The sequence below is a fragment of the Leptomonas pyrrhocoris genome (genome assembly GCF_001293395.1).
Source record: "Leptomonas pyrrhocoris isolate H10 chromosome Unknown, whole genome shotgun sequence".
NCBI lineage: Eukaryota > Euglenozoa > Kinetoplastea > Trypanosomatida > Trypanosomatidae > Leptomonas > Leptomonas pyrrhocoris.
Genome location: NW_015438377.1, coordinates 196283 through 220681, shown reverse-complemented (window position 1 = coordinate 220681; position 24399 = coordinate 196283). Strand labels below are relative to the sequence as shown.

Genomic DNA, 24399 nt, shown 5'->3' with positions numbered 1-24399 from the left:
CGCGTTGGCGAAGCTCATTGAGAACCGACTGAAGAGACACCAAAATGTCGGTGGGAAGGAAGATGGAACTGCAGAGGACGTCCCGACAACCAAAGAGAATACTGCGTCTGAGCAGTCGAGATCATCAGAATGCAAGCCATATGTGCCAATGCTTCACGCCGTCTGGCCCATGCAAGATTTTACGGCAAACACTATCGTACTTGCTTTGGCCGCCTTCTGTTTCGTAGTCTCTCTGTGCTGTTGCTTAGTGATGGGTTTTTCCCCGATTGGTGCATTTAGTCCGAGGGGTGTGCTACAGTCTCTTGTTTCCCCTTTGACGGCGGTGGTAACAGCCATTACAACTTTTGTCAGTTTTCAGGTCGGGATTGCTGCCTTTGTGAAGCTTTTATAGTTGCACGTTTGTATGCTACAAACCTAACATTTTTTATCATTGTTTTTATCAACTCTTTTTTCTTCCCTCTTTCAATTCCTCCTACCGTTTTATTATTATTATAAATCCAAACGATTTTCTTTTCATGAAATACTGAGTCGCTCCAGTCGAGAAGTTGAGTTAAAAGCAGAAAAAGCGACGGGATGTATTGCTAAACAAACAACCACAACCACTCGTTTCCTTATCAAAAAGGCATTTTCTCTTTGGAAAGGTGAAGTCGCCTTCTGTCCTTTTTGTTTTGGCTTTATATCATTCTTCTTTAACTTGTGCTTTATTACGATTACAATTCTACTGAGAATGAACTTGCGAAGGCATGTTTCTAATACTTCTGTCGTTTTCTGTGGCCCGGCGGAAACCATAACAATGCGATGAGGAGTTGCAAGTGTAATGACTCTGTGGTCATAAACTGAATCACTTGTATCCTCTTCTGTTTGACGAGGTAATGGAAATGAATGGTCAACGCTAGAGGTTATATTTTTTCTAGGTGCTGAATTAGCGGCGTTGTGACTTGCGAGGTAGTGACCCTGAATTCCTCGGGGAAAGGTACTGATGACTCTTCGACATTCATGTTAATTTTCCCCTTTTCCTTACCTACTGCGCATTTTCTTCGCTTTTATGCGCACACGCTTTTGAATGCAAATCGTGCTCCTCGACAAACGTTTTTGTACTCGTGTCATAAAATTTAGAAACATACATTGCATCAGTTTATTTAATTTCAACTTGTCTGGATGGCCTTGTAGCTCTCCGGGAGCTCCGTGTTCATTGTGGTAGACAGGATGCGGCCCTTCACCCACACGCTCCTCAGGAACTGCACGTAGCCGTACACCCGCATCGTCACCTCCGCACTTCCGCCACTGCCGCTCTGTGTAAACGTCACCAGCGCCTCCACGCGAAACGCGTCACCAAACATTACGCCGGGGACCTGGCTCGAAAACTGCACCGCCAGCGTCGGCACGTCGCCGACCTTGAGCAACGCGTAACGCTCGTACTCGATGTACGTGTAGGGCTTGTTCATCATCGCCTTCACCAGCGTCGTGCACGTGAATTGGCGCTGCCCGCGGAACACCTCGCCGTCCTTGGTCGCTCGCCACGACTCCCACTTCTGGTCAGTGTCCTTGCGTTCCGAGTGGTACTGCTCTAGCAGGGAGCTGCCGTCGTCGAAGCACAGCCCAAACACATCCAGAACACTTTTCCCGCTTGGCAACTTCACCGGCGTGATTACTTCCTTCTCAAAGCACGAGTACGCGCTCATGGCGCTGCCATAGTCCGTGTCCACCTGCGAGAATGCGTCCATCGACGCCACAGACGGCATCTTGGACTCGGTGTTTTCGCACGTGGGGGTTTTGAAAACGCGTTGGCGAAGCTCATTGAGAACCGACTGAAGAGACACCAAAATGTCGGTGGGAAGGAAGATGGAACTGCAGAGGACGTCCCGACAACCAAAGAGAATACTGCGTCTGAGCAGTCGAGATCATCAGAATGCAAGCCATATGTGCCAATGCTTCACGCCGTCTGGCCCATGCAAGATTTTACGGCAAACACTATCGTACTTGCTTTGGCCGCCTTCTGTTTCGTAGTCTCTCTGTGCTGTTGCTTAGTGATGGGTTTTTCCCCGATTGGTGCATTTAGTCCGAGGGGTGTGCTACAGTCTCTTGTTTCCCCTTTGACGGCGGTGGTAACAGCCATTACAACTTTTGTCAGTTTTCAGGTCGGGATTGCTGCCTTTGTGAAGCTTTTATAGTTGCACGTTTGTATGCTACAAACCTAACATTTTTTATCATTGTTTTTATCAACTCTTTTTTCTTCCCTCTTTCAATTCCTCCTACCGTTTTATTATTATTATAAATCCAAACGATTTTCTTTTCATGAAATACTGAGTCGCTCCAGTCGAGAAGTTGAGTTAAAAGCAGAAAAAGCGACGGGATGTATTGCTAAACAAACAACCACAACCACTCGTTTCCTTATCAAAAAGGCATTTTCTCTTTGGAAAGGTGAAGTCGCCTTCTGTCCTTTTTGTTTTGGCTTTATATCATTCTTCTTTAACTTGTGCTTTATTACGATTACAATTCTACTGAGAATGAACTTGCGAAGGCATGTTTCTAATACTTCTGTCGTTTTCTGTGGCCCGGCGGAAACCATAACAATGCGATGAGGAGTTGCAAGTGTAATGACTCTGTGGTCATAAACTGAATCACTTGTATCCTCTTCTGTTTGACGAGGTAATGGAAATGAATGGTCAACGCTAGAGGTTATATTTTTTCTAGGTGCTGAATTAGCGGCGTTGTGACTTGCGAGGTAGTGACCCTGAATTCCTCGGGGAAAGGTACTGATGACTCTTCGACATTCATGTTAATTTTCCCCTTTTCCTTACCTACTGCGCATTTTCTTCGCTTTTATGCGCACACGCTTTTGAATGCAAATCGTGCTCCTCGACAAACGTTTTTGTACTCGTGTCATAAAATTTAGAAACATACATTGCATCAGTTTATTTAATTTCAACTTGTCTGGATGGCCTTGTAGCTCTCCGGGAGCTCCGTGTTCATTGTGGTAGACAGGATGCGGCCCTTCACCCACACGCTCCTCAGGAACTGCACGTAGCCGTACACCCGCATCGTCACCTCCGCACTTCCGCCACTGCCGCTCTGTGTAAACGTCACCAGCGCCTCCACGCGAAACGCGTCACCAAACATTACGCCGGGGACCTGGCTCGAAAACTGCACCGCCAGCGTCGGCACGTCGCCGACCTTGAGCAACGCGTAACGCTCGTACTCGATGTACGTGTAGGGCTTGTTCATCATCGCCTTCACCAGCGTCGTGCACGTGAATTGGCGCTGCCCGCGGAACACCTCGCCGTCCTTGGTCGCTCGCCACGACTCCCACTTCTGGTCAGTGTCCTTGCGTTCCGAGTGGTACTGCTCTAGCAGGGAGCTGCCGTCGTCGAAGCACAGCCCAAACACATCCAGAACACTTTTCCCGCTTGGCAACTTCACCGGCGTGATTACTTCCTTCTCAAAGCACGAGTACGCGCTCATGGCGCTGCCATAGTCCGTGTCCACCTGCGAGAATGCGTCCATCGACGCCACAGACGGCATCTTGGACTCGGTGTTTTCGCACGTGGGGGTTTTGAAAACGCGTTGGCGAAGCTCATTGAGAACCGACTGAAGAGACACCAAAATGTCGGTGGGAAGGAAGATGGAACTGCAGAGGACGTCCCGACAACCAAAGAGAATACTGCGTCTGAGCAGTCGAGATCATCAGAATGCAAGCCATATGTGCCAATGCTTCACGCCGTCTGGCCCATGCAAGATTTTACGGCAAACACTATCGTACTTGCTTTGGCCGCCTTCTGTTTCGTAGTCTCTCTGTGCTGTTGCTTAGTGATGGGTTTTTCCCCGATTGGTGCATTTAGTCCGAGGGGTGTGCTACAGTCTCTTGTTTCCCCTTTGACGGCGGTGGTAACAGCCATTACAACTTTTGTCAGTTTTCAGGTCGGGATTGCTGCCTTTGTGAAGCTTTTATAGTTGCACGTTTGTATGCTACAAACCTAACATTTTTTATCATTGTTTTTATCAACTCTTTTTTCTTCCCTCTTTCAATTCCTCCTACCGTTTTATTATTATTATAAATCCAAACGATTTTCTTTTCATGAAATACTGAGTCGCTCCAGTCGAGAAGTTGAGTTAAAAGCAGAAAAAGCGACGGGATGTATTGCTAAACAAACAACCACAACCACTCGTTTCCTTATCAAAAAGGCATTTTCTCTTTGGAAAGGTGAAGTCGCCTTCTGTCCTTTTTGTTTTGGCTTTATATCATTCTTCTTTAACTTGTGCTTTATTACGATTACAATTCTACTGAGAATGAACTTGCGAAGGCATGTTTCTAATACTTCTGTCGTTTTCTGTGGCCCGGCGGAAACCATAACAATGCGATGAGGAGTTGCAAGTGTAATGACTCTGTGGTCATAAACTGAATCACTTGTATCCTCTTCTGTTTGACGAGGTAATGGAAATGAATGGTCAACGCTAGAGGTTATATTTTTTCTAGGTGCTGAATTAGCGGCGTTGTGACTTGCGAGGTAGTGACCCTGAATTCCTCGGGGAAAGGTACTGATGACTCTTCGACATTCATGTTAATTTTCCCCTTTTCCTTACCTACTGCGCATTTTCTTCGCTTTTATGCGCACACGCTTTTGAATGCAAATCGTGCTCCTCGACAAACGTTTTTGTACTCGTGTCATAAAATTTAGAAACATACATTGCATCAGTTTATTTAATTTCAACTTGTCTGGATGGCCTTGTAGCTCTCCGGGAGCTCCGTGTTCATTGTGGTAGACAGGATGCGGCCCTTCACCCACACGCTCCTCAGGAACTGCACGTAGCCGTACACCCGCATCGTCACCTCCGCACTTCCGCCACTGCCGCTCTGTGTAAACGTCACCAGCGCCTCCACGCGAAACGCGTCACCAAACATTACGCCGGGGACCTGGCTCGAAAACTGCACCGCCAGCGTCGGCACGTCGCCGACCTTGAGCAACGCGTAACGCTCGTACTCGATGTACGTGTAGGGCTTGTTCATCATCGCCTTCACCAGCGTCGTGCACGTGAATTGGCGCTGCCCGCGGAACACCTCGCCGTCCTTGGTCGCTCGCCACGACTCCCACTTCTGGTCAGTGTCCTTGCGTTCCGAGTGGTACTGCTCTAGCAGGGAGCTGCCGTCGTCGAAGCACAGCCCAAACACATCCAGAACACTTTTCCCGCTTGGCAACTTCACCGGCGTGATTACTTCCTTCTCAAAGCACGAGTACGCGCTCATGGCGCTGCCATAGTCCGTGTCCACCTGCGAGAATGCGTCCATCGACGCCACAGACGGCATCTTGGACTCGGTGTTTTCGCACGTGGGGGTTTTGAAAAGAAGCTTAGTGAGATGGTGTTGGCAAAGCTCTCTAGCCAAGGTAAAGCTCCTGCGCCTCCAAAGGCGGCACCTGAGGAGGCCGAACCAGCAAAGGAGGCTCCGGCTGCGGAGGAGAAATCGATGAAGCCCCAAACGGTTCTCCAGCGAAGCATTATGGCTTACGGTAGCGTGCTTACTGCAGTGCTTGTCATTGTGGTGTGCGTGAAAAGCGGCTTTCAGACTTTTTTAATATCGAGGCTCTCCGAATCTCAAATGTGCTCCCCAGTACGGTTGAATGGTACGGAACACCTGGACCGAACTTGCCGGATGATGATAAAGGAATGGAACGGTGTTCTATCTGCCGCAAGACCTGCTTTAGTTGCTACGTACTTGCTAGTCATCACTTTTTTTAGCGGCGTGGTATTTAAAGCCGCGGAGTTACTGTTATGTTAGTTGCCTGAAATCTATTCCCTCGGTTATTTCTGTTTCTTTTTTTTCTGCTTTTCTCATTGCTTTTGAAGCTTTTTTCCTTTTCAAGCACTCAGGTTGCTTGCATGATTAGTTACGGCTGGACTGATGAGTAAGGGATCTACAATTTCAGAATCGCTTTTCGGGTGGTCGCAGGATCATTTTGCTTTACTTCTCTCTCGACCCACGTTGCGAAATTCAAGTCAACGTATACACAACTGTTTTCTCGAAATGCATTTCTACCGATTAATGAAAATAATCTGTGGAGCTCTTAAGACGTGCTTTCTCGCTTTGCACTGATGTACTCTCTTCTTTCCAAGCTCTTCACACGCACACAAGAAACGCCTACCGGACTTCGCAATGTGCGTGCTCGCACGTCTGTCTCTCTTTCTGGTGAAGTTGGCAGCACACAACGATTTGTTGCTCTGTGACGCACCAGATGTTGTTAGATGTACAAGTCAAATATTCTTTCAACCTTTTCGTTCCACCTTTCTCTCTTCTCTTCCTGTCCTTTTATCTTCTTTCCTCATATGTATTATTTTTCATGTGGCGGGATCTTGATGCAACTCTCATTGTATCAGTAAACCAATTCGTTTAAAGCGGGAGGGCCAATTAGCACTAGAACGTTCTTTTTGCGAGTTTTCACTTCAAAAAAAAGCTCTCCTTTTCTTACGCAGCTTTTGCAACGCTCGTAGTGCTTTGGTGTTTTTTTTCTTTTAAATCTGCTTTGTTGCGTCACTGCAGAGGTCGAAATCATCCTCTGCGCTCAGTAATTGTGTTAGTTTTCTTCGGTAGAGAGGCTTTTCTTATTTGACCGTTAACACAGCGGCTTCTCCTTTTATGGCATGCGGAAGTTTTTTTCCCCCCTTTCACAACATCAACATCTTTCACAGCGGCGCTAAAGGAGACAGTTGAAAACAAACTCGCAAGTTCGAAAGCTCTTCTGGATTTGTTCTTTTTGTTGTTAGAAAAGAGAAAGATCCGTTGAGAACCGCCAGGCGGCGGGCAACCAGTTGACATACCAAAAGATTCCTAGAATATACCACTACATAAAAAAGTCAAAGCTGAAAACTAGAGCGTCAAAAGAGGCAGCAAGGGCTTTTCTTTCCTTCTGTCTGCCTTCCGCACCGCAGTCGTTGCTTTGAATTTCTACCTATTCTTCAACCGCACCCGCTACATCTACTTTTCTTTCCGTCTGTTCGCTTGTTGTTTGCAGTTTTCATGCATGATGATGGACGCATGAGCAGTCAAATCGATCACACTCGCGATAGCGTCAATGACAAACCGGCTGGGGCTACAGATCAACACTTAATGTACCGAACGCGGTCAGGGGACGAACCGAGGTCACGTGCAAGTAATGGTCGTGATGCTCCCTCGCCGACTGCGGTCAATAGTACCAGTTCTCCTAGTGGCGACGGCAGCAAAGAAGCAACTGCTCTGTTTCGCGAATCAGCACCTACAGCTTCGTCGCCGGTTTTCTTTGCTCCGCCTTCTACCCCGTTGCCGCACCATAGGTTCCGTCGGAGTACCACGAACGCGATGGCGGCTGGTCGCCGGGTCTCGCACCGTAGCGCCTCTGCCCCCGGCCTTGAGGGGGATAGCAGAGGGCTGGAGCCGGACGGCCTGTCCTCGACCATAGACGTAGCGCAGCTGTCAAGCTCTCGCCCTTTTGGTCCTAACGCAGCGGACACCGATAAATACTCCTACAATGAGCCCACTAACCGTCTTCCACAAGACGCGCGGAGAAGTGGCAGCGGAGGGATCGACAGCGGGCTCTTCAGTTCCACGGTGCCTGGCACCCTCCCAAGCAGTAATGGACACGCTTTCAAGTACAACAATGTGCGCAAGTACGGCGGAGAGCGCCTTTTCCAGATTGACGACGACGACGTGGCTGCGGCGCTCTTGGTGGAGGCCCCTTCGGCGCTCATGGAGGTGGACCGGCGAACTGGATATCAATACCTGGGGCAGGGTGCACGCGTGCGCAGCGGCTCTGCTCCCGTAGGCGCGGAAACCGGCAGCTCTTCACCGCCGTTGCTGTCCCCCAACCCAGCCCGCCTCGACCCGGTAGCGCCGGCCACCATGGATGTCAGCACCACTGCCGCTGCGCCTGCCCCAGTGACGGTGGATGCGAAGCCGCGGAGGGAGAAGAAGCGGGGAAAGGAGGAGAAGAAGCGACGGCATCATTCTTCTCGCCGTTCGCGCACATCGGTGTCGGGTGTGTCGCGAGGCGGAAATGCCGAGACAGCCTCCGAGCCGATGGCGTCATCGTCCTCGGCCTGGTTCTCTGGCATGACCGCCGCGCAGCAAGTCCGTTTTGAGAGTCTGCAGGAGCGCAGCAATGCAGGGCATGAGCTGGCGAGGTGGAAGATGCTGGAGTTCATGCGACACTGGATGAGTGCGCAAGGAACGCGAAGCAGCGTAGATGCTGTCATTAGCGAAGTCCTCGCTGACGCGGGCCTTGTCAAGATAAAAGGGGCCTGGGGCAGCGCAGGCAGCGGGGCCAGCGGCCCCGGACTGAGCCCCGTCTCGCCTTCTAATAAATCCATTGGAGGTGAAGGAGCCGCAACGGTAGTGGAGGCGGCAGGAGCGGCAGCTGCGAATGGCGCCATGACCGCAAGCCCTCCCACCTCCGAACCACCTCCGGAAAAGGTGTCACCAAAGAACCAGTTGATTGCCAAAACGGCGACGCCCGCGACATCGGACGATGCGGCGCCGTCCGCCGGAGCCCAGACAACGGCACCGGCCCTGGAAGAACTGCTCGGCAAATTGGAGGATTCCACTGCAAAAGAGAAGACACCGCGATCAACGGTGGAAGGTGAGATTGCCTCCGGTCCGCCATCGTTGCTTGCGCTTGCCGATGGTGGTACGGTGAACAACGACGACGGCGCATTTACGTCACAAACGGTAGAAACGGCGTCGTCCGCGCTTCCTGTGGGCTCTGCGCTCGTTACAGCTGTGACGCAGCCGTCCGTCAGTCCCCACCGACGTCAATACAAGAAGGACGAAACGGCTGTCGTCACAGCGAAGGAAGGAGCGCAACGACAACAGTGTGTTGGCACCCAGGTGATTTTGACGAAAGAGGGTGGTGGTGGATCGACCGTCAAAAACGTCGACGAAGGCGAAGATGAGCTCCTTCAATCAAGCGCCACACCCAAAAAGCAAGTAGCGCCGGTGGCACGCAACGGCAGCGGGGCCTCACCCGAAACCGCTGCCGCATCCTTAAAAACTGACGCTTCTCTCGGCAAGATGAGCCCCCATAAGCCGCTCAGCGAGTCCACCACTCCGCAACGTACGCCCTCCGAAGCCCCACTTCGATCCCCCAGAGCGTTTGACTCGGCGGTGCGGCGAAGTCGCAGTAGAAGCACTTCACTCAAGGAGGCGGCAAAGCGGCAAGCGGCGACGTACGACGAGATCCCTCGCTTCTACTTTCCTCTTGGCCGGCCAACCACGAGCGCGCAGGCCATCAACGGGCCGCTGTCAAAGAACCACGAAAACCCGCATCTGAAAGTGATGGATGGGGTGCCGATTGCCGCCGCCATGTACGACGGCGAGGAGGGCGGCGGCCTGAACGCCAACGCTGAGGTCCTGATCAACGGAAACGGCGAGGACGCTGCCTTCTCAAGCGAAGCCCGCCGCGGTCCCAAGGTGGCACCGATGTCTAATTTGCACCTTCTCGAGGATAAGCACGTCGCCCACCACATTCAACGTGAGTTTGGCCGACTCCCGCCCTTCCCGAAGCACTCGTCGAAGGTGCGCTTACTGGGTGGGCGAGCCCGCAGCGGTACCCACCACAACAGCAACCTGTCCTATGCGAAGCAAGAGCTACTCTACAAACAGCAGTTTATTCAGTGCGCGCAGCGCGTCTGTTCTCAATGTTTCGGTGTTCCACGCTACTTCGCCTTCATCATACTGCGTCTCATCCAATGGATGGCAAACAACGGTGCAGTTGATGTGTCTGGAGAAGGAAGTCGGCCGCAGACACGGCACACCGGTAACAGTCGCATCGGCTCCTCCTCGTCTCTGCTGAGTCACACCACCAACGGCAGCAGCGGGGCCGGCTCCGGCTCTCCCTTCCTCTCCCTTTTTCACATCACGCCGCAGCACTTGAAAGACTTCTACGATGCTCATCTCAGAAACAAAGACGCGGTTCGTCGGGTATTTGATTTGCTCATTCTCTCGTCACGTTTGCCAAACTCCTCTGCGGCTGCGGCGTCACTCGCGGCCACGAACGCCGCCGCCGTCACAACGGTAGCCGATCAGCAGTCGGATGCTTCGACACCACGCAATTCAGAGGCCGCACTGCTGCGGCCCTATCTTCTTCCGAAAGACTTCGTTGCCTACATCGATGTCCTTCTCACTCAGCATCCTGGGCTGGCATTTCTGCGGCAGACTCCCGACTTTCAGACCAAATATCTCGACACCGTCATCTACCGCATCTACTACGAACTGGATCGCTTTGATCGGGGAAGCATTCGCTACGCTGAGCTTGCTGCGTCGCGGCTCATTGACGCTTTTCGCCAGGTCGACGCTGCGGAGGACATCAACTCCGTGCTGCTCTTCTTTTCCTACGAGCACTTCTATGTCTTGTACTGTCGTTTCTGGGAGCTGGACGAGGATCGGGACATGCTGTTGGCGCCGGAGGATCTCATGCGGTATGCCCCAGAGGACGTCATGAACCCCGCCATTGTTCAGCGTGTGTTTACCGGGGTTGGTCGTCGTTTGCGGTGCGCCGTCCCCCAGCGCATTGGGTACGAGGACTTTGTGTGGTTTTGCCTCTCCGAAGAAGACAAGTCAACACCACAGGCCATCCGCTATTGGTTCCGCGTGTTGGACCTGGACGGTGACGGCGTCCTGTCCGTGTACGAGCTGCGAGAGTTCTACGACGCCACACGCAACAAGATCGCGCAGTACGTGCAGGAAGGCCTTGTCACCTTCGAAGATGTGGTGTGCCAGGTGTTTGACATGATGCGCTGTCCGGAATACCGCGGGCTGTACCTGTGCGACCTGTTGCGCGAGCCGGAGGCGGCAGCGGTGGCGCTGAACATGCTCACGAACGTAGTAAAGTTCCTGCAGTTTGAGCAGCGCGATCCTTTTGTGTCGCATCAGGAGCGTCTTCTCGGCGGCCTGGAGCAATCTGCATGGGACCGCTTTGCCCGCCTGGAGTACGACCGCATGGCTCTCGAAACAGATGAAGAGGGCTGAGACCACTCCGGGAAATGGCGGAAGGAGAGAAGATCAAGGCGAACATGGGAAGAAGAAGGGAGACATGAAGTACCCGTGGAGAGCTCCTTCCTCCTCGACAATAAAAGAGATAGCGTCCGACGCTTGCTTCATTGTGGTGTCTCCTTTTTTTTCTTGTCTCCTTACGTTACGCCGAAAGTGCGTCAAGGACTGTTTACTATTTACTACTCCTGCTTTACTTCTAAGAAGCTGTGTTGAATGGTCGATTTGCGATGCTGTTGATACGTGGATGTGCAACGCCGTGGCACCTATTATCAGAGCCGTTTTTCGTTTCTTCGTGAGCAGCGTGCTCTTCTCTCTGGTCTTGACCCGTACAACTCTATTTTGACATACAAACTCCATGGTTTTTTGAAGTGTCTAAACGCCATCTCCTCTTCATTCGTTTTTAATTCCCTTTGTTTTTACTGTACGTTTGGGTTGACTGTTTCCTCTTTTCTCTAAGATGTATAGAACTTCTTTTGCGGTGCAGTTCACATAACTTCCTTATAGTACTGCGATCTCTTCTCGTTCTTTGTTCCATTTCATTTCATGGTAGAAGAGAGGAGTTTGAGCGACGGCAAGAAACACACACCCATGTGATACTGCACTTACAGTGCTCGACAAGCTATTCAGTGTCCACGCGAAATGCCCCTACTCGGTATGAGGGCGTTTGTCTCTGCGACTCGCATACACACAAACGCCCCCCAAAAAGAACACCTTAAAGCGGCATTCGCTTCTCCTTTTTTTTAAAGGACACAATTTTGGTGGTGCTGCTTTCTGCATCATTGGAGGAGAAGTGGCAGCGGCTTGCCGTCTGTAGAACAGCGAAGGAACTGTAAACGAGCCAATCAGCTCTGGTAAAACCGTCTATGTACCAGTTTAATTCGTACGTCATGGGAAGAGCGCTTTTGTGGCAAGGGGGCTTTCCGGACCACGCACGCGTCGCTATGCCAAAAAGAAGAAAAAAATAGTTCGTCTCGTGTCTGTGACATTCGTTTCCTCTCTGCACGCAACTTAACTCTCCCTCTCTCTTTCCTTTTTCTCTTCAAAAAACTACCTTTCCCTCCAATAGTCGACGCCCGCCCCAGCAGGCGCACTTTCGCTCCATTTTGGGTCCCCGCCGCAACACACGTCGTTCGCTTTGTTTCGATTCTCCTCTTTCTTCAGCACCGTCACCGAAGTCCGGCGCCACTGCACCCGTTGAATTAGGACAACCGCAGTAAAAACAGACTTTCTTCTTTCTCCATCTCTGCGCGCACACACACGCAGAAGGGAAAAGCCTGAATTGAAACGGGTGTTGTGACGGGCTGCTAGCGGATACGCACTTCGTAGAAAGTATCGCACCTTCATCATGCGTGCCGCTCTTTTTCTGCGGTGCCCAGTTGGTGCTGCCGGTGCAGCCGCCACCGCCGGGGCAGCAACGGCGAAAGCAGCGGAGGCCGCTGCAGGTAGTGCAGCACCCACAGGGAGTGCGAGCACGAAGGGCGAAACTCCCGCCACGTCCCCCCCACCCCTCCCTTCACCTCCTACAAAACGCGCAGGAGGGAAAACTGGACCACCGAAGACGCCGTGGCGCACCTTTACTTTTAAATCATGGCAGCTACACACCGTCGAGGATGCGGAGGCGCGGGCTACGATGCCCAAAACGGTTCTCTACCACGGCGAGCAGCTCGGACCTCGTCCTCTCATCATCCTCGACCACAGCGTGCCGGCTTCCCAACCGGCCTCGGCGGTGACCGATGCGTGTCTTGAGGCGTCGAAGAAGTTTGAGTGGATGGCCTCCTCGCTGTTGTGGGACCACGGCGTCGTCTACGTCCCGCTGCCCGTCTCGTTGGGGGAGGCGAACACGATGGAGCAGTCGTGCCGCCACGTCTGCGCCGTGCTGGACGCGCTGAACGTGCAATGGAGCCACGTGCTGTCGCACTCGTATGGCGCGCTGGTTGCTGCGCGCATGGCGGCGTCGACGGCGTACCCGCACCGCATCGGCTCCTTGTTGCTGCTCGACACCCCGCTGGTGACAGGGCAGCTGGTGCGCAACGCGAGGCAGCGCGAGGAGATCGCACAGGCCAAGGCGGACGTCAACGTCCCCCCCGCAGAGCTCTCCTTTGCCGTGGAGTCGCTAAAGGGCGACGCGGAGGCGACGTTGCCCTACCCAGCCGCGGCGGACGCGGACCTTTATGAGAACTATCTCTTCTGCCCAAAAGATATTCTGCGCGAGGAAGGTCTTGTGCGGGATGAGCGCCGTTACGTCCCTGTGCGACACCTCGCTCAGATTCACCACCCACTGCAGCTGCTTGTGCCGGCGAAGGAGCCGGTGACGGATGTGGCCGTCCACAAGGATTTCTTTGCGCTGCGACGCCCTGCGGTCGTTAAGAGGGCTGAGAATCACGAAGAGTTGTTTTCAGAAAAGTGCGCCGGCGAGGTGGCGGACGTCGTGCGGGCGTGGATGCAGCGGTTTGAGCCGGACTTTGTGTTGAAGCGACGCTTTGAGCAGGCGGCGAAGGAGCTAGGCCAGTTAATGGTCAGCGCAACGCCGTCGGAGAAGGCCGATGGTGCGGGTGAAAAGAAACCAGAGAAGAAAAAGGAGAAGAAAAAGAGCAAGCAGTAAAGCGGACTGTTCTCATGCAGGTTGGTGTTTTGTATTTGCTCTTAAACGGTGCTTGCCAACAGACGGATGCCGCCGCTTTGCGTATTGGGTCTCTCGACGTTGCGGTGTGCGATGTTGAGGTGCGTGTTTCTCCTTTTTCTTGATTCGGCGTCACTTTCTTGCAATTCGAGGTCAGTTGAATTGGTGGTAGCGATGTTGCTTGTCACACAACAAATTCTCTAAAAGCAAAGCCGAAGACGAACATTAGGCAAATTTCAACCAAAGTGAATAAACGGAAGGCTTGGTACACTCGATTGTTTCCTTACTCTTCACTTCTTCAGAAGATGTTCTTAGAAGGATCGGAGGGAAGGAGGGGGACGCTGCTTCCTCGTTGACTCTCTTTTCTTGGAGAGTGGGGACGGCTTGACGCCAGGGTTTTACGTGATGCAGGTGAGCGCCGCTTTATCGTTTTTAACAACACCTTTTGATCCACTACTTGGTGTTGCGTCCGTGGTGGCTGTTTTGGTTCGCATCTTGCACCGTTTCCAAAGGTGGTCAAAGGGAACCCCCGTGCAGAGACAGCATTTTTGTCTTACAACTGCTCTTTTCCTTGTTTCCACCGCTGCTGCTGTTCTCGTCAGCTTTCCCTTCCGTGTTCTGCGCTAAAACAACTCGACTACGCGTTTTCACCTTTTTTTTCTCACCCGCTGACTGTTACTCTAGTACTCCGTAATCAGTAGAGGATCTTACCGTTCCACTCCACAGCTTCTTACATCGTTCCACCTTCTCCAAACGTTCCCAGCACTCCATTGCTTTACAAACTGTATCTTTCTTAAGGCAAGCAGTACCCAACACGAATGGCTGACTCAGCGAACCGTGACCCCGTGGACTACGCGTCGACCAACTCCTCCGTTGTGGGGGCAGCGTACCCCCAAACGGCGCCGATCCCCTCCTCCCAGAATGCCGCAGCGGAGCACCCGACAGCCCACTCCCACACCGTCGAGGACCCTCTGTCCAATAGCACAGGAGCACCCGTGACGGCGAAGAAAACGTCCTCGGTGTACCGCATTCCTGGGAGCCCTACGGCAATGCACCCGCACCGCGACGAACCGAACCAGCACCCTAACCCAGCCCCTGCACCGCCCTCCAAGCCGGGGGAGAGCAACGCGCCACCATGCACGTCGTGGGCAACGCGGAACGCCGTAGCAAACTCGACCACGTCGAGCGTGGGACGCGGTCGTGAGTCTGGGGCACGTGCGGAGAGTGAAGGCCTCCCGCCGCCTGCCACGCAGTCCTCCATGCACCGACGCCGCGAGGTGAGTCAGACACCGGAGGAGCGGCGCCTCGGCAGCGGATCGCGCGCGTCTGCGCGAACCTGGTCGGAGAGCCGCACGGCGCGCGCCAAGAGCGAACCAGCGACGGCGCCGCCTTTTCAGCTGCTATCGGCCGGCCGCCCCGTGCCACAGCTGCCGCGGGAGTTGGAGGAGGCCATCACGGCGTACTACATGAGCCAGCTGCGTCAGCTCTCCGTGGCGGACCAGGAGCGCATCGTCTACGCCATGGAGGAACCGAGGGATGTGAAGGCGGTGATGACGTGCTTGAAGCAGCAGGATCAGGTCGGCAACGCTGCGTTTGGAACTGCAGCGGTTCCACCAACTGGCTCGGTGCACGCGACGCCTGTGCGGTCGCGCGGCAATGGCGTTCCGGCCCACCCTCTCCCTAAGAACGCACCACAATATGCTGCCAAGACATCGAGCCGCCGCCGCACCTTGCCGGAGTTCCACGTCGAGCCCCACCCCCCGCTGCCGCCGGGCCTCACGCGCGAGCAGCAGACGGCGGCGGTGCGTTTCCGGCATCACTTCACGGTCGAGGCCTGTGCCGCCTTCTTGGATGATGCATTGGATGTGTGCCTTGCGCGCCGCACGCGGTTCTACCAGGAGCAGCCGAGGATTGCAAAAGAGGAAGGCATTGTGTTGCCGGAAGAGCAGCTGACGCCTCTCTACATCCAGTCCGTGAGCTCGCTGCTGTACAACATGACTGGATGGACGCAGCCAGAGGCCCACACGCAGTCGCGGTTGGTGGTGGGCATTGTGCACAACTGGATGCCAGTTGTGGTGGCGCACCCCCCCGCTCAGCAGGACTCAGCGAATGAGCCGCAAGCCGCGACCGCGCCGGCTTCACAGGCGAAACGTCCACCCGTTCCGATGGCGCCTCGTTCCAACGCTCCGCAGCCTGTTGAGGCAGCGTAATTAGAGAGAAGATGTCGGGTTAGTATGCAAATGATTGAGAGGTCAAAAGGCAAAGCGAAAGGAAAGAAATGCAGCGAAAGAGCGGTGTTGTGGCGGTTTGGCAAGTGTACTTAAATCCCTCATCTTTCTATATGCTGTTCTCTTCTACATCATTGTTTAGACATGCGTTTTAGAGTGGGTGGGTAGGGTGCGAAGGGGATTGACTGCTATTCCATTGGGCTGTTAGATTCAAGAATATTATTGTCACCAACGCTCTTATTTTGAGAGAGACACAATGCAGGCGCGTTTCATGAGTATCGTGGTGTTTCTCGCCCTTGCCATATATATTTTTTCTCATTGTTTTCAAAAAGCCCTTCTGCACTTTTACGTATTCTCGTAAGCTTTGTTTTTGTTTTTCCACTTTTTTCTCGGTATCAGTCTACCCCCCCCCTCCTTTGTCCCTTCGTTTACTCTCCAACAACGGCGCTGCTGTTGACATGCTGTGCTTTTCTCTTTTTTATTTGTTCGCCATATACACCTGCTTAACAACAATTACACGCGTACAGACAGTGCACACACCTCCTCCGCGTCGTGTGATGGATCGCACGCATAGCTGTCTCGTGCCGCCTTCGTATCCTGTACAAGCTAGACAAAAAAAAAACCATTATACACAACAGCGACCGATGATGATTTTCAAAGCTGCGTTTTCAGGGTTTTTTTTGTACTACCTGTGCTGGTTGAGAGGCTAGTTTGTGAGCGTCTCTTTCCTTTTCTTTTTTTTCTTTTAGCGTGTCATCCAGCAAGGTTTCTACCGACATGTTTTCTATTGTACGTGACCATCTATCTGTTTACGGCATTCGAAGCTGGTTGTATAGACGTCGAATGACATTTTACGTTTGCGTACCATTGAACGCCTCTCCTTTCTTTTTTCTTTTTCATTTTCTTTCTGCCTGTGCTTCCGGTTGTTTGACTTCTTCTTGACGATTCCTCTTCCTTCTCGCACGATTCTGTTTTCTGTTGAAAGGGAGTTGTGGCTCACCGCAGAGCGAGCAAAAAACAAGCAAACTTGCAGTGAAAAAGAGAACTCCAGGATTAAATCTATGGCAACCAACGGCGTTTTTTTCTTTTCTGGATGCTGACTCACCAGAAAAATACCGGGTTTACACACTACATCGCGAGCACTTGTTTTGCGCATCCGCACCTTTGTGTCACCGCTGCTCTCTTCTCCTGTGAGTGCACCGCCGCGGCAGACGGAAGGCAACGCTTTGATCTTGACGTTAATGCTCTGTGCGCCACATCTAATGCGTGCAAGAACGCCTTCTATCAAAGCTTGACAGCCGGCAAAAGGATGCCAATCGAGCCTTCTTCCTGGTCCTGCGCGCACTTGCCAAGAATGCCAACGTAATGCAGATCAAATATCTGTCTCCGTTGAGTGATGGACCTGCTTATGCGCTATTCTATTGGCTCTTTCTCTCTTTTCTCTTTCTTCGTTTTTCTCCCGCCCTTCACTTCACATACACGTTTTGCCTCTGTCAGAAGATTATTCGCTTCTCCGCCTCCGTATTTGCCCTTCGTCTGTCCTTCGTTATCCATATTTTTCTACCGAGTAAAATGTCTGCCGCTAACTTCGAGGCCGCCGTGGAGTACGTGCGTTCCCTCCCCAAGGACGGTCCGGTGCAGCTGGACAACAACGCCAAGTTGGTGTTCTACTCCCTCTACAAGCAGGCGACCGAGGGGGACGTGAAGAGCTCGCAGCCGTGGGCGGTGCAGCTCGAGGCCCGGGCGAAGTGGGACGCGTGGAGCGCGCGCAAGGGCATGAGCTCCGAGGCCGCCAAGGAGGAGTACGTGAAGCAGTTGATCGCGGTCACCGCCGAGAAGGGCCACCCGTGGAACCCCGCGTAGGTTTCACTTCGCAAACACGCTCACCCTATATAAACTTATGTGCATTCGCTATTCAAAGTGCTTTCTAAGAACTTGGATTTTATGGAGCAAAACACTCACTCGTAAAGGAAAAGAAATGAAGAGTCGGTTTGTATTGTGCTTCCAAAAAGAAAACAACAACAACATGAAGGAACATGACAAAGAACAATGAACTTGAGAAGTCTAGTTGACGCGGTGGTGTAGCGAGAACGGCGGCCACTGCGTCGATCAAACAGCTGAGGCGGTGCGCTTCTCACGCAGAAACGTAAGGAGCTCGTTTTCTTTCCCTTCCCCCCCCCTCGCCCAACACGTTGCAGAAGGGAAAGGAGGGAGGGGGACGAAGGGAAGGAGGGAAGGACAGCGTTGATGCATATGCCCGAATAATGACGGTGTCGCTTTTTTCTTTTTCTCTGCTGGTAATGCCAGCGGAAGCAAGAATTGCGAGATGGAAGCTCTCGCGCACCGTCGAGGACTCGTCAACGCAGACAGTGACATCAAGAAGAATATGCACGCGAAGCGTCGTGTCTAAATGGAACTAGTGAAAACAATGTGGTTGTTGTGTATCCAGAAGTGCTGCGAAATGATTCTTCTATTTCTCACTTCTTTTCTAATCTTTCCTCTCCATACGCATCACAATAATAATAATAATAATAATAATAATAATAATCGTAAACATCCTTCGACTCTCACCTTTTTGATTTTCTCCTCCATCTGTAGGGAAGCATTCCAGGCCTTTTTATTCGCTGCTACCACAAAAGCTGTCCTGCTCACTTCATCCCACAATATATATATATATATTCTGGGAAAAGCTGTATATTCGTTCACCATGGCGCAGAAGGACACCATTATTTTTCTCGACCTGCAAGAAGGCGCCGTGAAGAGCATCCGCGGCGATGGCTCTGACGTGAAAACACTCTTTGCAAAGGACTGCGTCTGCCCCGACGGCATCACCCTCGACCTTCACGAGTACAAGAAGTCGAAGGACCCTGCCGACATCGTTGTCTGGTGGAGCAACATGGGCGCGGTGAAGCTCGTGGAGGACGAGAGGGACCGCGGGGACTGGCACGCCGCGGATGGCTTCCCTGTACGCGCTGCCCTGTACGGTGGTGACGAGACAGTGCAGCGGGTGGAGGTGAAGTTTCCCCAGCGGCTGATCTGCGACGGCGCCGCGTACAAGGCGGCCAGCGAAGGACCCCTCATCACCACCATGAAGCAGATCGCCCTGTAGCAGGATGGCAAGGCGCTCTTCTTCTGCGACCGCGAGGGCCACCGCGTGCAAAAGTACAACGTCGAGACGCACGAGGTGGTGCCGGTGGTGTCGGCGGATGCGCTGATGGAGGTGGAGGCGGGCCTCACCGAAGAGCAGGCCTCTGCCATGCCCCTCGCCAAGCCCAACAGCGACGAGGACAAGGCGCGTTTCTGCGTCGGCATCACGCTGGATGAGCCGCACAACCACATCTTCTTCACCATCAAGGGCCCCTCGAAGGGCGGTAAGGGCCGCATCCTCGCCGCTCCCTACTACTTCAAGCGTCGCAACTTGCCGTCCGTCACAGCGGCCACCTCCTCGGCTGCGGAAGGCGTCATCGACCCATCCCACGTCGTGACGCTGCACCGCAACCTGCCGGAGCCGATCGACCTGCTGCTCGATGCGCAGGGCGGCTACCTCTACTGGACAGACCGCGGCGATGACGCAGCGGGCGGCAACTCGCTCAACCGCGCCACCGTGTCGTACCAGCGCAACGGCCAGCCGCAACTGGGTCCGGTGGAGGTGCTTATCACCGGCTTTACGGAGGCGATTGGCTTGTCGTGGCCCTTCAGCCACCTCGAGAGCATCGCAGCTTCGGCGGCGAGTGATGAGAGCCTGCGGAAGCACATCTACGTGACGGACATGGGCCATCTCTGGCGCTGCGATGTAGAGGCAAAGACGAAGGAGGCCGTTTACGAATGCCCTGAGGGACACTTGCTCACTGGGTTGGAGGCGGTGCGTTTCGAATAGGTAAACCGTCGGGAGGGGTAAAAACAGAAAAGACAGTTTCTTTTTGTCTTCTTTTCTTTACTTGTATACTCTTGTTGTAGCACGACCCCTAGCGGGGTCCCATTGTCTCTATCGCGCGTCTGTCTCTCATGGAGTTGCTTGATGGTACGCATAGCTGGGCTTTGGTGTGTGTGTGTGCGTGTGAGTGCACTGCGGTGTATTTCACTGTTCTTTCCTTATTTTTCTCGTTATAATTGTCGTGTCTTTCCCTCCCCCCTCCACCCCTGACCATCAGTATTTTAAAAAGGTATATATACCTTTCACCCTCCCCATACAAACAATGACTGGCGGGGTTTTTTTTTTCGATGCGTACTTACGTCTTCACGCCATAACGTGCAGACCTACATAACAGCCGTTGTGCGTGGGATGGAAGCTGCTTTCTCTTTCGCTTTCTCCGTTTTTTGTTTTTCGTTTCCTACTTCACCACCTAGGTAGTGCCTCATGGGCAACCTTCTCAAGGCATCGGTAAAATCATTATTATTGTTTTTTCTCTCTCAGTTTGAATCTCTCCAACAACAAAAGACAAAACCAGTTCTCGTTTTCTATTTGTTTTTCTTTAGGTGTCGGATGATGACAACGACTATTATTATTATTATTATTGTTTATTTCGCCCTCTTTCCTAGTTATATATACATGTTTAGCCTCATTGTTTATATTCGATCGTTGAAGACAAAACAAAAAACAAAAAACAAACAAAAATCAGCAGCAGCAGCAAATAATCCTTAATGGCGTAAAAACGTTGGCGATGCACGTACTCCCAACTCTCCTGTTGCGGGCGAATGTTCTGTTTTTGCTTTTGAATGCAACCACCCAGTTATTTCTGCTCGCTGCTGTGAATATTACGCTAGAGACGTACACAGCGTTCTTTTTAAAGATCTTCCCCTCCTTCAAGGTGGTGTTGTGAACGAGGCGTTTCTCACAGTGGCGTGCATTCTCCTCTCGCAACAACTCAACTCCCTTCTTTTTTCTCTGCTCCGTTGCATGGGAGTTTGGCGATCGCCAACGTTTACCGACGCACGCATCAACCAAACGAATTAATAACAAGAGTACAACTTCTCGTGCGGCTGTCACACAAAACTCATTAAGCACACACACACTCAAAGCTCTCTGTTGTCTGCTGTGAAGTAAACAAACCGACCCACGAACATCACACAAAGCAACCGTCTCAAAAATTCGCGATGTCTGCTGCTGACTTCAACGCCGCCGTAGCCTACGTGCGCACCTTGCCGAAGGGAGGACCTGTCCAGATGGACAACAACACGAAGCTGGCGTTCTACTCCCTTTACAAGCAGGCGACCGAGGGGGACGTGAAGGGAACGCGTCCATGGGCGGTCAAGGTGGAGGCTCGCGCGAAGTGGGATGCCTGGAGCGCGCGCAAGGGCATGAAGCCTGCAGAAGCGAAGGCGGCGTATGTGAGGCGCCTCATTGCGGTGTTGAGGTCGAAGGGCATCAAGTGGCCACCAACTCCGAAGACGCAGAGCAAGCTGTAAGGCGTAGGTAAAAACAAACAAGCAAACCAATGAATGCCCTCCGTACGGTAACATGCAGGTTCGCGCTCAAGATGTGCACTCCATCGCCCCCCAAAATCAGAGCAGACACATGTTGTAAATATCAAAAAAGGAAAAGTAAAATGGAGCTGATCCTAAATCGGCTTTGACGTTCATCGCGCTGTGGCAGAGACAACTGCCTACAGCGTTTCCTCCCCGGTTGAGTAAGCGCCTCTGAGTTACGCAGCTAACTATTTTCGTGCCGAGACACCTGCTGGCGTGCGGAAGAGTAAAAAAGGGTGTTTTTATCACCATCTGCGTTTAAGTTGCAAAAGGCGTCCCCGATGATAACCCTTTCTTTCTCATAGAGAATCGAGCATCGGATGCTTCTCTTATTATTATGTGACTCTCCCGCCTCTGATGCCCCCAAATGCGTTGATCACGTGTTTCTTGCAAAACCCCGGTCTTCTGCCTTTTGCGTTCTTCTCCGTGTGCCCGTTACCTGGTCGTACGCACCCGTCAACACACACGCACGCAACGGGAACACACCACGTAGTAACTAACCCTCGCCTTCTTTGTTTTTAGGTTCTCGTGCACCATCACGGCGCTACGCGCATCTTTCTTTCCTATATATTTTTTCTCCCAGCTGTTCTGCTTTCTCTTCTCTTTTCCGTTTTAACTTCTCAAGGTGCTCTGAAATACACTTCAGCAAGCATTGTGATGAACGTGTTCTTTGGGGCCTTTTTTGGCCAGCGAAGGAAGTCGGACGAGCCGATGAAGCCCGTTGTGGATCCGGCCACCATCGTAGAGCCTGTCGACTTCTTCGGCCCCGCCTTTCCCTACGAGCAAGGCTTCAAGGAGATCGATGCGTACATCCGCACGTTGCCGGCGAAGGGCTACGTGCCGGTGTCGGACATCCTGCGCCTGCAGTTCTACTCTCTCTACAAGCAGGCGACGCTGGGCGACATTGACGAGAGTAAAGTGAAGCAGCCGAGTCTGTTCCGCGACTGGGAGGGGTACTGGAAGGTGGTCGGGTGGCGCAAGTGCAAAGGGATGCCGCGGGAGCGTGCACGCGACTTCTACATCGAGCTCTTCGACGCGCAGGTTAGGAAGCACTCGAAGGTGAAGTGGGGCGCGCCGCTGGCAGAAGATCGCTGGGCCGCGTTCTACGACGGCGTGCAGCGGATTCAGAATCTGCCCAAGAACGGCTACAACATCTCCGACCAGCTCCGCGCTCACGTGTACGCCATGTTCAAGCAGGCGACTGTTGGTGACCTGAAGGCTTTTCAGAAGAGTGAGGCGGCGCGTGCGAGCAGGTACAAGTGGCTGCGCTCGCGCCCAACGAAGGCCGGCTTCGACCAGTTCCGCTACGACGAGTGGCTGAAGCTGGCGGGGATGTCCACCGAGCACGCAAAGCGGCTCTACTGCAAGGAGCTGTTCCACGAAGCCGCCCTGTACGGCTACGTCTGGGACCCGCCGGGCACGGAGGGCCACCTCGAGGTCATCGGCGACCAGACCTCTGCAAAGAACTTCAAGCGCATCGACAGCGAGACGCTGAGGCGGCGGCTGTGGATCGAGCACCCGTCGAACGACGCGGACGCTCCGCTGGCAGAGATTGAGGGGGCGGGCGTGAAGCTGTCGGGGGTGGAGAAGGTTGCCTTGAAGAAGTTCCTCTTTAAGGAAAGGAAGGTGCTGGACAGCAAGGCGGGCGACCCCAACAAGAAAACAGCGAAGTCGAAGGAGGTCGCGGCAGAAGCGCTGGCGATTTATATGCCGGGGAAAGCAGAAACATGCAGCATCGCGTCTGACAAGTTCGTCGACCCGAACGAGGCAGTGGAGCTTTTGTCCGTGCCTTCGGTTGCTGCGGATGCCGGGAAGGAGCCGAAAGGGGCGGACAGCGAGGAGGCCGGCGAAGAAGAAAACGGCAAGTCGCTTTCGGCCGAGGAGGGAAAGTCCGCTAGCAAGCCGGACACGCCGGCGAAGACAGCACCAGCAAAGGAAGACCAGGCGAGCGCCACGGCCAGCGCTGCGCCGAAGGAACCAGCGAAAAATTCTGCTGAGCCGACGGCCAAAAAATCGGCTGCTGCGGAGCCGGAGAAGACTGCGAAGACGTCGTCCGCGAGGCACTGTGTAGTCACCAAGAAGAAGAATGCCGGAGCGCAGAACGGCAACAAGACGAAGAAGTAAAACAAACGTGCGAAGCCGAAGCGCACACCTTTTTTTCTTCTTAATGCTAAAGCATCGTTTCTTCACCGCGAAGTGGTGCCGATCGGGTCATACGCTTCTTTTGCCTGCTTACTTCCGTTTAGTCTGCTCTCTGGTTTCCGCTTCCGCAATCGATTATCACCGCTAAAAGAAGGAAAAAATGAGAGAAGAGCGCACGCTTTTTCTTCCCCCATCTCATTCAAGTTTTCTCTTTCATTCATCTCTGGATCCGTGGCTTTTGGAGAGGAACATGCAAACGCACGCGTGATAAAAGCGCATGTGTTGGGCTTTGATTGTTTCTGTGAGAAAAAACAACTTTTTTTTTTAAAGTATCTTCACTCGTGCGCTCTGATTCGTAAGAAAGGACCCTACGAGTTTTATGTGTATTTTTGCCTTTGTTGTTGTTATCAACCATTGTTATGTGTTATTTTCTTCTCTCCCTCCCTTTTGTTCAACGCTAGTCTTTTTCATTCTTTCTCTTGGGTAGACGCATGAAGCGTTCTTAGTGAACTAATCTGATCCATCTCTCTCTCTCTCTGTGTGTGTTGTGTGTGTTGTCTTGTTGATCTTTGTTTTCCTCTGTGGTTTCTTTAGTATATTTATTTCCTGTTTCCGCCATGTGCACATCGTTGCGATCTTGTCTTCCTTTCTTTTTATTTATTTTTCCGTTTCCGTTGAGTCTGTCTGTCTCTCGCTACGTCCTCCCCTCTTTTCTAGCTGTCGCGCCAAAGGCGCAGCGAAGGACGACGCGCTGCATACCCCCGAGAGAGAGGGGAAGTACAAACAGACAAGCAAACAAATGCACGGCTCAATCTTACCACCCACCTCGCTCTGCGTTGATGCACAGGGTGGCTGTGGTGCGAAGATGCATTTTTGGCCCAACAGTATCTGGGTGTGGGAGTTGCGTTCTACTCCCACTCATTCTTCAA

The 24399-nt window shown here is 52.7% G+C and overlaps 16 protein-coding genes across 22 annotated transcripts; 13 read left to right on the top strand and 3 right to left on the bottom strand.

Moving 5' to 3' along the window:
* Nucleotides 1-148: 148 nt before the first annotated feature.
* On the top strand, nt 149-391 carry ABB37_07932 (hypothetical protein; the record flags this gene model as incomplete). The annotated part of the gene is made up of 1 exon (XM_015806740.1): nt 149-391. One exon carries the CDS (start codon nt 149-151, stop codon nt 389-391), a length of 243 nt encoding a protein of 80 aa, XP_015654611.1.
* Nucleotides 392-1145: 754 nt separating this feature from the next.
* On the bottom strand, nt 1146-1742 carry ABB37_07931 (hypothetical protein; the record flags this gene model as incomplete). The annotated part of the gene is made up of 1 exon (XM_015806739.1): nt 1146-1742. One exon carries the CDS (start codon nt 1740-1742, stop codon nt 1146-1148), a length of 597 nt encoding a protein of 198 aa, XP_015654610.1.
* A 186-nt stretch (nt 1743-1928) lies between these two features.
* Nucleotides 1929-2171, top strand: ABB37_07930 (hypothetical protein; the record flags this gene model as incomplete). The annotated part of the gene is made up of 1 exon (XM_015806738.1): nt 1929-2171. One exon carries the CDS (start codon nt 1929-1931, stop codon nt 2169-2171), a length of 243 nt encoding a protein of 80 aa, XP_015654609.1.
* A 754-nt stretch (nt 2172-2925) lies between these two features.
* On the bottom strand, nt 2926-3522 carry ABB37_07929 (hypothetical protein; the record flags this gene model as incomplete). The annotated part of the gene is made up of 1 exon (XM_015806737.1): nt 2926-3522. One exon carries the CDS (start codon nt 3520-3522, stop codon nt 2926-2928), a length of 597 nt encoding a protein of 198 aa, XP_015654608.1.
* A 186-nt stretch (nt 3523-3708) lies between these two features.
* On the top strand, nt 3709-3951 carry ABB37_07928 (hypothetical protein; the record flags this gene model as incomplete). Its single annotated transcript, XM_015806736.1, has 1 exon — nt 3709-3951. The coding sequence occupies one exon, from the start codon at nt 3709-3711 to the stop codon at nt 3949-3951; it is 243 nt and encodes an 80-aa protein (XP_015654607.1).
* A 754-nt stretch (nt 3952-4705) lies between these two features.
* Nucleotides 4706-5302, bottom strand: ABB37_07927 (hypothetical protein; the record flags this gene model as incomplete). Its single annotated transcript, XM_015806735.1, has 1 exon — nt 4706-5302. One exon carries the CDS (start codon nt 5300-5302, stop codon nt 4706-4708), a length of 597 nt encoding a protein of 198 aa, XP_015654606.1.
* A 51-nt stretch (nt 5303-5353) lies between these two features.
* Nucleotides 5354-5773, top strand: ABB37_07926 (hypothetical protein; the record flags this gene model as incomplete). The annotated part of the gene is made up of 1 exon (XM_015806734.1): nt 5354-5773. One exon carries the CDS (start codon nt 5354-5356, stop codon nt 5771-5773), a length of 420 nt encoding a protein of 139 aa, XP_015654605.1.
* A 595-nt stretch (nt 5774-6368) lies between these two features.
* On the top strand, nt 6369-10990 carry ABB37_07925 (hypothetical protein; the record flags this gene model as incomplete). Its single annotated transcript, XM_015806733.1, has 1 exon — nt 6369-10990. Exon 1 carries the CDS (start codon nt 7328-7330, stop codon nt 10988-10990), a length of 3663 nt encoding a protein of 1220 aa, XP_015654604.1. The 5' UTR covers nt 6369-7327.
* A 480-nt stretch (nt 10991-11470) lies between these two features.
* On the top strand, nt 11471-13616 carry ABB37_07924 (putative mitochondrial hypothetical protein; the record flags this gene model as incomplete). 2 transcript variants are annotated; one of them, XM_015806732.1, is made up of 1 exon in its annotated part: nt 11471-13616. In XM_015806732.1, the coding sequence occupies exon 1, from the start codon at nt 12360-12362 to the stop codon at nt 13614-13616; it is 1257 nt and encodes a 418-aa protein (XP_015654603.1). In that variant the 5' UTR covers nt 11471-12359. The 2 variants fall into 2 exon arrangements, with proteins under 2 accessions (XP_015654603.1, XP_015654602.1); XM_015806731.1 differs by having other exon boundaries at nt 12080-13616.
* Nucleotides 13617-14235: 619 nt separating this feature from the next.
* On the top strand, nt 14236-15844 carry ABB37_07923 (hypothetical protein; the record flags this gene model as incomplete). Of its 2 annotated transcripts, none has more annotated exons than XM_015806730.1 (1): nt 14236-15844. In XM_015806730.1, the coding sequence occupies exon 1, from the start codon at nt 14453-14455 to the stop codon at nt 15842-15844; it is 1392 nt and encodes a 463-aa protein (XP_015654601.1). In that variant the 5' UTR covers nt 14236-14452. The 2 variants fall into 2 exon arrangements, with proteins under 2 accessions (XP_015654601.1, XP_015654600.1); XM_015806729.1 differs by having other exon boundaries at nt 14318-15844.
* A 476-nt stretch (nt 15845-16320) lies between these two features.
* ABB37_07922 (hypothetical protein) lies at nt 16321-16572 on the top strand (the record flags this gene model as incomplete). Its single annotated transcript, XM_015806728.1, has 1 exon — nt 16321-16572. One exon carries the CDS (start codon nt 16321-16323, stop codon nt 16570-16572), a length of 252 nt encoding a protein of 83 aa, XP_015654599.1.
* A 786-nt stretch (nt 16573-17358) lies between these two features.
* ABB37_07921 (hypothetical protein) lies at nt 17359-17725 on the top strand (the record flags this gene model as incomplete). Of its 2 annotated transcripts, none has more annotated exons than XM_015806727.1 (1): nt 17359-17725. In XM_015806727.1, the coding sequence occupies exon 1, from the start codon at nt 17435-17437 to the stop codon at nt 17723-17725; it is 291 nt and encodes a 96-aa protein (XP_015654598.1). In that variant the 5' UTR covers nt 17359-17434. The 2 variants fall into 2 exon arrangements, with proteins under 2 accessions (XP_015654598.1, XP_015654597.1); XM_015806726.1 differs by having other exon boundaries at nt 17362-17725.
* Nucleotides 17726-18459: 734 nt separating this feature from the next.
* ABB37_07920 (hypothetical protein) lies at nt 18460-18971 on the top strand (the record flags this gene model as incomplete). Of its 2 annotated transcripts, none has more annotated exons than XM_015806725.1 (1): nt 18460-18971. In XM_015806725.1, exon 1 carries the CDS (start codon nt 18570-18572, stop codon nt 18969-18971), a length of 402 nt encoding a protein of 133 aa, XP_015654596.1. In that variant the 5' UTR covers nt 18460-18569. The 2 variants fall into 2 exon arrangements, with proteins under 2 accessions (XP_015654596.1, XP_015654595.1); XM_015806724.1 differs by having other exon boundaries at nt 18465-18971.
* A 147-nt stretch (nt 18972-19118) lies between these two features.
* On the top strand, nt 19119-19739 carry ABB37_07919 (hypothetical protein; the record flags this gene model as incomplete). Its single annotated transcript, XM_015806723.1, has 1 exon — nt 19119-19739. The coding sequence occupies one exon, from the start codon at nt 19119-19121 to the stop codon at nt 19737-19739; it is 621 nt and encodes a 206-aa protein (XP_015654594.1).
* A 1026-nt stretch (nt 19740-20765) lies between these two features.
* ABB37_07918 (hypothetical protein) lies at nt 20766-21268 on the top strand (the record flags this gene model as incomplete). Of its 3 annotated transcripts, none has more annotated exons than XM_015806722.1 (1): nt 20766-21268. In XM_015806722.1, the coding sequence occupies exon 1, from the start codon at nt 20957-20959 to the stop codon at nt 21266-21268; it is 312 nt and encodes a 103-aa protein (XP_015654593.1). In that variant the 5' UTR covers nt 20766-20956. The 3 variants fall into 3 exon arrangements, with proteins under 3 accessions (XP_015654593.1, XP_015654592.1, XP_015654591.1); XM_015806721.1 differs by having other exon boundaries at nt 20823-21268; XM_015806720.1 differs by having other exon boundaries at nt 20864-21268.
* A 552-nt stretch (nt 21269-21820) lies between these two features.
* On the top strand, nt 21821-23452 carry ABB37_07917 (hypothetical protein; the record flags this gene model as incomplete). Its single annotated transcript, XM_015806719.1, has 1 exon — nt 21821-23452. Exon 1 carries the CDS (start codon nt 21986-21988, stop codon nt 23450-23452), a length of 1467 nt encoding a protein of 488 aa, XP_015654590.1. The 5' UTR covers nt 21821-21985.
* Nucleotides 23453-24399: the final 947 nt, after the last annotated feature.